Source organism: Nomascus leucogenys, chromosome 9 (assembly GCF_006542625.1).
Source record: "Nomascus leucogenys isolate Asia chromosome 9, Asia_NLE_v1, whole genome shotgun sequence".
In the NCBI taxonomy this organism is placed as follows: Eukaryota; Metazoa; Chordata; class Mammalia; order Primates; family Hylobatidae; genus Nomascus; species Nomascus leucogenys.
In genome coordinates this window covers 53,162,653-53,171,509 of record NC_044389.1, presented here as the reverse complement: position 1 = coordinate 53,171,509, position 8,857 = coordinate 53,162,653, and the positions used below count along the sequence as shown (strand labels likewise).

Sequence of the window (8,857 nt, the reverse complement as noted above, 5' to 3'; positions counted from 1 at the left end):
GGCCATATTGGTTCCAATCCATTTCAGCTAGCTCTTTGATCTCATAAGCAGAGGGAGCGTTCCAGCAATTTGTTTCTTTTCTTATCTGCCACCCTGCAAACTTAAGAATTTCTGTTAGTTACTGTTTCTTTAACTCTCTGGGGCACTGTGTTAGGGATCTCTAGAGGGACAGAACTAAAGGAATATATATATGTGTGTGTGTGTGTGTGTGTGTGTGTGTGTATATATATATATATGGAAGTTTATTAAGTATTAACTCACAGGATCACAAGGTCCCATAATAGGCCGTCTGCAGGCTGAGGAGCAAGGGCAGCCAGTCTGAATTCCAAACTGAAGAACTTGGAGTCTACTGTTCGAGGGCAGGAAGCATCCAGCACAGGAGAAAGATGTAGGCTGGTAGGCTAGGCCAGTCTCTCTTTTTACATTTTTTCTGCCTGCTTATATTCCAGCCATGCTGGCAGCTGATTAGATTGTGCCCACCAGATTAAGGGTTGGTCTGCCTTTCCCACCCTACTGACTCAAATGTTAATCTCCTTTGGTGACATCCTCACAGACACACCCAGGGTCAATACTTTGTATCCTTCAATCCAATCAAGTTGACAGTATTAACCATCACAGGCACAGTTTCAGAAGTAACTCCTATTTCTTTCTTTTTTCCTTTCATTGGCTGAAATTCAGCACATGGCCATGCATAATTGCAAGGAAGGCTAAGAAATGTAGTCTACCTGTAGGTCCAGAAAGAATAGAGAAATGGATATTCCTTTGAAATAATGAGATTTGTGCTATAATCGCCATTTCTATGATAGTTAAATGATTTTCTCACTTTAGGAATACTCTAAGAGATTTGATATTTCTTCAAAGTGATTCTAGAATAAATATTTTCTTAAGGGTTCAAATGATCTATGTTCACTCATTTAGGTGACATAACTGGGGGAAAAATGTTGGCTCTGATGACAACAGTGGGGACTTCATATTGGTGCTCAATTCTTTATTTTCACCTCATTGGTATAAATGTTATGTTTGCATGGGTTTTTTCTACAATTTCTTTCTAAGATCATTTCTCCCCAAAGCTCAGCACTTTTGGAATTTTTCATTCTCATTCAAAAATGGAAGCGATTTTATGTAAATGTCTCTTGGAAGTAGTGTTGGGATTCATATTTTGGGTAGTAGAAGCAGTAGTTACAAGGGTAGTGGTGTCTTTTGTGGTGGTGGTGGCACCTGCTGCAGTTGTTCATATTTGGGGTGCAGGAGTAGGGAGGGTAGGATCAGTTGGAGGATTTATAGGGAAAAATGGAGGTCCAGGTGGATAGGGTCTTGGTTGGGAAGGAGGCTGTGGATAACCTGGGGCATCAGGATGGAGTGGAGGACCTTAGGGTTGAGGAGGGGGTGGTGGAAATATCCCTGGACCATAGGGTGCAGGAGGAGGTCGTGGGATTCTCCCTGGACCATAGGGTGGAGGACGAGGTGGTGGAACAAATCCTGGGCCAAAAGGTGGAGGAGGAGCCACTGGTCCAGGTGGATATGGTGCCCTGGGGCCTCCTTGACTCTCACCAGGCTGTGGAAATAAGAAGTAAATAATTTCAAATCAGATATTTCACAGTTAAATATAAGGGTGAATGCTTTCTATGGTAGGCAGAATTCTGAGATGGCCCCAAGATTTCTACTCCCTGCTGGCACATGCTGGCCTGACCTTATCAGGTGAGCCCTTTTAATAAAGGTTCTACAATGTCAGAGACAGAAGAAATCAGAGAGATTTGAAGCTGCAGCAAATGTTTTTCTCTGGGCTTTGAATCAAGATGCCATGTTGTGGGGAGGGCCACATGGAGGTACATGGTAGACTGGCTATAGGAGCTGAGAGTGGCCCCTGGCTCATAAGCAGCAGGAAAGTAGGGGCTTCAGTCCAATAACCAAGGGACTGAATCCTGCCAACAACCATACAAGCTTAAAAAAGGATACTGAGCTGCAGAAAAAGGAATACAGCAGTGGACACACCTTTTCAGCCTTGTGAGACTCTGAGCAGAGAAGCCAACTAAGCCAAGTTTAGAGTTGTGGCCAAAGAAACTGAGATAATAGTGAGTTTTTAATGCTACTAATTGGTGGTAGTTTGTTATGCAGCAATAGAAAACCATTACATTGTATCTAAGTCACATAGTCTGAAAGTCTATTATCGAAGAGAAAAAGTTTCTCTTTTACTTTCTGAATACCTAGGCTCTCAATGAAAGCAGGGATAGTATTGACTAAAAAAATATATATAATGAACAAAAATCTTATCCTTTGCCTATAGTCGAATCTGTCATTTAAACAAATTGTAAGTGGAAATAAATGCCCTTCCAGGATGAGAAAAATGTCTTATTATGTCTAATTCAAGAGTTCAGGGCTTTTCAGACTTTGAACACTAATAAATTGTGAAAGACATCATGAGTACCTACTTTGTGCAATGAGCTAATGTAGGAGCTGTGGTGGGGAGCCAGGGTTACTAACAGATCTTCTATGAATCTACAGGCCGAGGAGTTACAATACAAGGCAGGATAAATATGATCTAAAGGGAAGTGAAATGAGTGGAATGAGTCTCTGGAGTTTCATGTGAGGGTTTGAGTTCTGCTTCTGGCTCGTAGAGGTTGGCAAATGTGGAATCCTTTTTGAGACTCTTTTTTCTCATCAGAAAAATGACGTTAATAAAAGGACCCACCTCCTGTTGTTATTGTCAGATTTTTGTTGTGAAATATTACCTGTAAAATGCTTACAGCGATGATTGGCTCAAGTATGGTTTACATAGAGCACAATTTTTAGAAATAAAAATAGCTGAGGCTGGGCATGGTGGCTCATGCCTATAATCCCAGCACTTTGGGAGGCTGAGGCAGGTGGATTGCTTGAGGCCAGCAGTTCAAGGCCAACTTGGACAACATAGCAAGATTCTGTCTCTATTTAAAAAAATAAAAAAAAATAGCTGAAAAGTAGTGCAAGGAACAAATACATTAAGGAGTTAAAGCGATCAGTTCTGGATAGGAAAATGATGAAGGATTGTTCTAGTGAGAAGAAGTCATTTGAAAAGAGGCTTAAAGAATATAAAATAAGGAGAGAGCATGCCAAATAGAATGAAAATACACAAATGCTCTGGGGTAAAAATGAAGTTCCACTCTACTGATGGCAAGAAGTCCAGGTTGCTTGGAGCAGATGGTTTATATAGGACACAAAACTACATTCACTTCTTGTGGTTCTCAGTCCCTTCACCTATTTGTCTGGTATTACCCTTGTTAAATCTAAACTTTAGTATTATGGTAAAGCATCTCTCTCCTGGATTCCTAATTACAGGTTCTTAACAGTGGTAGAGGATGTCACAAGCACTGTACCATCAGAAAGTTAGCGTCCTTCAGTGCTGCCTGAAATCCTTTTTTGGGTGTCTTATCTTAGATTCTCTCTTCCCACTTCCCCAGAGGCTGGTAATTTTCCAAGTTGATGCCAGTTTTATCAGCATTCTCCACCTCATCCTCATTTACCCCCACCAAACTGGCTTTTCTCCTGCTTCACCAAGATATTTCAGGCAATTAGAAATGAACTTCCCTGATTTACTGGCCACACAACCATGGAGTCATTGATAGCTAGGAATTTTCTGTTTCTTTACAAGTGTCTTCTCAGGGACTTGGATCTGTCAGTCTTCCCTTTACTTCCTGTAACTATAATATTAGAATTTGTTTTCTGAGGAAAATGAGCCAGTTAAATGGCAGGAATTATAAACTGGATCATTTTCTTCAGAAAACAACTATCATTTATGTTCCACTCACCCTTCTCCCCTACAATCCTATTGGCTTTGAATCTCCCTTCCTGAATTCTAAATCTAACCACTTATCATTTCTCTTACTTCCACTTTAACCTAAGTCATTTGTTTTTTCCCAAATTACTGTAATGACACCTTGATTTGACTGCTTGATTCTACTCTTACCCTTTCACCTAAAATATACAGAAAGTTTAAATAGATCATTTGCAAAAGAAATATCAAGTTATATTATTTCCCTGCTTATAAAAGGTTCAGTTTCAACCACCGGTACCCTTGTTGTTGACTTTCTTGTCACCTCTTTCCTTCAAAGCGAAACTTTGAAACTTTGAAAGGGTATTCTAGATTTGCCAACTCCACTTCTCAATTCCCATTTGCTCTTCAGCCTGGCTTCTGTCTTTAACGTGCCAGTAAAAGTTTTATTAGGATCACTAATACAACAAATGAAAAATGCCAAGGCACTTCTGTAGAACTGGCCTCTCTAGCTAATGACATTCTGTGGTATTATGGAGGGCATTTGACCCAAGTGCTGTCAAACTAAAGACTAGTCAGGATGTATGGAATTTCAGGACTTGATTTTTAATTGTCAAGAAAACAAATCCTTAGTGTGGGAAAATACTCCATTCAATTTTATTGTTGAAACAATTAAAAAATTAGCTGAAAGTACCCTTGCCTCCTAAAGACATCCTGATATTGATCTTAATATTAAGTAATGAAAAATCTTCATAGTAAATATACCCAATCACATTGATTAGCTCCCTTTCCACAATTGGCTAAAGGTAATGAACTCAGAAAAATGATGAAAATACTATTTTAAGAAGAAACACTATGCTCTCGAAGGGCTGTAATTGGCACTAATCTCCTACATTATTTAGGAACAGTCCATCTAAGGTATAGATACTTTGAACCTAAATTTGTTTGTATTTTAATGGGACTAATAGTAGTTAGACTTGCTTTATTTGTGTGTGTGTGTGTGTGTGTGTACATATACACACACACGTAAAGGACATGCTACCCTTCATATTTCCAACATTCAATAATTATTAATCATCACGAATCTCATATAATTAAGTTGGGGAAAGGTTTATTTCTATTTAAACTGCTTATGTTATCAGAAAACTATCTTTTTCTTTTTTCTTTTTTTTTTTGAGATAGAGTCTCACTCTGTCACCCAGGCTGGAGTGCAGTGGCACAATCTTGGCTCGCTGCAATGTCCGCCTCCCGGGTTCAAGCGATTCTCCTGCCTCAGCCTCTGGAGTAGCTGGAATTACAGGTGCATGCCACCATGCCTGGCTAATTTTTGTAATTTAATAGAGACAGCATTTCACCATGTTGGCCAAGCTGGCCTTGAACCCCTAACCTCAAGTTACCACCTGCCTCAGCCTCCCAAAGTTCTGGGATTGCAGGCATGAGCCACCGTGCCCGGCCCCGAAAGTTATCTTTTTCAAATTAATCTTATAAAAAAATTTTTATACAGTAAAAGCCTGATACTTTGAAATTATAAATGTTTTTCTTTTGTATTCTGAGGGAATAAAAATATTGAAAATCAGCTTTATAATCAAGCCATTAAGATATTACCTTTAAAATATATCAATATATTTTATTGGTTTGTTAAAAATTTTGTCAACATATAATGCTCTCAGTAATTTAGCCAAGGTCAGACTACCTCAGTAACCTGAGAATTTCCTGCTTTTGTTCCTTTTTGAAAGTAGATGAGGCCAGGCGTGGTGGCTCAAGCCTGTAATCCCAGCACTTTGGGAGGCCGAGACAGGCAGATCACGAGGTCAGGAGATTGAGGCCATCCTGGCTAACACGGTGAAACCCCGTCTCTACTAAAAATACAAAAAAATTAGCTGGCCGTGGTGGCGGGCGCCTGTAGTCCCAGCTACTTGGGAGGCTGAGGCAGGAGAATGGCGTGAACCCGGGAGGCGGAGCTTGCAGTGAGCAGAGATCGCGCCATTGCACTCCAGCCTGGGAGACAGAGCGAGACTCCGTCTCAAAAAAAAAAAAAAGAAAAAAGAAAAAAGAATGTAGATAAAGAGGAATTATTTTATGTTTCATGTTTCAGAATGATGTAATTTTATGTTGCTTGATTTGTGGAAGTCATAATCTAAAAAAAAGCTTTCATATTTTTCAATTTGATATAGATTTTATAGTACTTTGGTGGAAATTACTCTGGAATTAATATTCTCTTTCTGTCACTGGAATTAATCTAACACTACTTTGAAATCGAGTATGATTCTACTACTTTGAAATACGTGTGTTTTAAAAACGCTTTTGTAATTTTGTATGATATTTAGTATCTCATTTGTCTTCAACCTGGTTTTGTATACAAAGTAGTTGTTTATATATAAATGCTTAGCATTCTCTCAAAATTTAGCATGCAAAGATACTTGTAGATCCTTGGTAAAATGCATCTTTCCAGGTCCCATTATCTGATACTCTTATTGAGGCTTGGATGAGGTCTTTACTATATTTTTAATAAGTGAGTTAGGTGACTCTGGTGTAAATGATCCATAAACTATATGCTGGGAAAACGGTTCCCTTATTTTGATTATCTATTTTTATAGAGTTCTACCTACTGTGTAACTGACTAGAGTATGGGAACTTAACATTTATACATATCTGTTTAATGCAGTCTGATATCACCGACTTGAGCTGTCCAGTATGGCAGCCATCAGACATATGTGGCTATTTAAATTAGATTTTAAATTTAAATTTAAGCCCTAAACAGTGTTTCATCGATGGCTAATAGTTACTAATATATAAGAAAAGGTAACATCATTAATGTAAAAAGAAATCTGGAGTAATGGTTAATGAGAAAGTATAAAGATGTGTGATCGTGATTAATGATACTTACTGTGAAACACGCTGCAAGAGCCCAAAGGCCCAAGATCCAAGTCAACGATTTCATCCTTTCGGTTGCCTCTGAAAATAAGCACAATAAGTGATCAGTATGATTGTTTTTTTATTAAAAAGTACTATTTAAAATGTCTCAACACTTGGATATAATGTAATACAAATATCCTACTATAGCATTTTTAGAGAATTTGCCTAAAATTATTTTGGATTCAGTATTACTGTGGGGCAGTATTAGTAGGCTTATAAAATTTGACTTCAAAATAGTGGAAGTAGTTTTTATTTTTGACTTGTAAACTGGTCCTGGGGATAATGCCAAAGAGTTGTTCATACATTGCTCTGAGCAATAGAAGCTTTTGTAACTAAGATTTTTCCCTTAGAAGTAACTACTTTAACATGTATACTTATTTACATTTGAACATTTTGATATTTTAAAAACAGTAGGTACATTACTTTATAGATTTCTATAGATGGGTTTGAGATATTAACATTTTAACTAGATCTTATGTTACAAATTTTATTGCTTGGAACAGCTTAAAAATAAGGAAAAAAAAAAAAGGAATCACCCTGTTGGATATAGTCTAAGAGAAGAGTCACATAATATATTTCCTAGTTTTAACAACATTCTATTGCATTAATTTAGTCTGTGATGAGTGGTCTCAAAGTGCTTCCAAAAATCCATATATCAGAGACCAAGGCAAGAACATGGAGATGTCCAGGTATTCTACTCTCAATTGGGTCAAATTTTACAATATATTTCAAATACATGATAGCTTGAGTTCTGGGAAAGCAACTCCATACACCATGGTGCAGATTGGCTTCCTGTTAGTCAACTCTGCACATAGGTTGAGCGTGTGGTCTGAGCAATGCAAGTCTTGAAAGAATCCTATGGATAAAATTTCACTGGATATTCAATTATATATATGTGGGTGTGGCTATTCCTTTAACTATTACTTTTCCTATGATCCATTCTTAAAAGAAGTTTGAAAAACAAAAGAAAAACCAATAATAAAAATATTTTGTAGAGCAATCCTCTCTTTTAGAGTACACCTGAGAGTATTCTACCTTATGAAGTTCAAGAACTTTAAGGTACATCAGGAAGAAAAGTCAATTGTGTACTTGGATGGACTGATTGGCCCAAATGCCCAACACGAATGTTTTACTCTGACCTGTAAAAACCAGAATTTTTCAAAATTTAATGCATTTAATGACTTACAATTTCATGTAAGCTACTTATGCTTTTGCTGATAATGAATGTTCTATGAAAAGCTCATAAAATGTTATCTTTGAAAATGTTATCTTTGAGAAAAGTTTTAACATTCAAAGTAAAAATATTCAGTTTATATTTCCAAGTACCTACCTTTGTGTGAGGATCCGTCTTACAGTTGATTAATCTGCTGGTCAAAATGACTCTTGCCAGTTGAAAGATGGCAAATAAAGGTGAAAAGGGACAAGAAATCTTAGCTCTTATATATTGTAATGGATTTCTGTTGGCAATAAGAGAAAGGCTATTCGGAAATAAAATAACTTCCGAGTTGATGCTCTTCAAACAAAGATAGGAAAGTTGTTCTTGCCAATTTGGCAGTCTTTTTCTGGATTTTTTTTCATTCCTGAAAAGCATTGACCTGTTCAACATTTGCTGTTTCCTGAGGAAACAGATACAACAAATCATAATATCCTATCACCTCAGAAAAAACAATCTGGGGCTTGTGGTGCACCATTTCCTCTTTATTTCAAAGGAAAAGCTGGCACAAGCTTTTTCTATTCTAAGTGATTTAATGGGCCATCTTTTGTTATTTGCTAGTCTCATCATATTTTCTATTTTGTTTCAAAGGCCTGCATATGTGCGAAATACAAATATTTTTAAATTGAATTCTAACATGATCAGGAGAACATATGGGAACAAAAATGATAATTAAAATTAAAAGTGCTTAATTAAATAAATGTTGCTAAATACCACACACACACACCTGCACACAGGTACGATGCATGGCCAGTAATGTAAAGAATATCTAAAATATCGCTTGACTGTTTGGATCATTGTGCTATATGTTGTGGGTTTCATGTTTCTATTTTTTAGTTGAAATAATGAAGTTGTATTATTGTTTCGTGCTTGAAAGTTTGTATATATCTTATCCTATGTATGGTTTTTCACAGTTGTCTTCACTGAGTAAGTGTTTCTGAAGGATGATGAAAATGAGTGCTGCTGTTAAGATTTGGATCTAA

The 8,857-nt window shown here is 37.2% G+C and overlaps 1 protein-coding gene across 1 annotated transcript; it reads right to left on the bottom strand.

Annotated features, from left to right (window-relative positions):
- Nucleotides 1-973: 973 nt before the first annotated feature.
- SMR3B (submaxillary gland androgen regulated protein 3B) lies at nt 974-8,073 on the bottom strand. The gene is made up of 3 exons (XM_012499588.2): nt 7,992-8,073; nt 6,633-6,700; nt 974-1,555 (listed from the first exon to the last, which is right to left on the bottom strand). The coding sequence occupies exons 2-3, from the start codon at nt 6,684-6,686 to the stop codon at nt 1,370-1,372; spliced, it is 240 nt and encodes a 79-aa protein (XP_012355042.1). The 5' UTR covers nt 6,687-6,700; nt 7,992-8,073; the 3' UTR covers nt 974-1,369.
- Nucleotides 8,074-8,857: the final 784 nt, after the last annotated feature.

What these genes read in the sequence shown, in the direction of transcription:
- SMR3B (XM_012499588.2), bottom strand. Translation starts at nt 6,686, where the DNA reads ATGAAATCGTTGACTTGGATCTTGGGCCTTTGGGCTCTTGCAGCGTGT. An exon ending in CTCTTGCAGCGTGTTTCACA is followed by an intron (nt 1,556 to 6,632) that starts GTAAGTATCATT and finishes TTATTTCCACAG; the next exon opens with CCTGGTGAGAGTCAAGGAGG.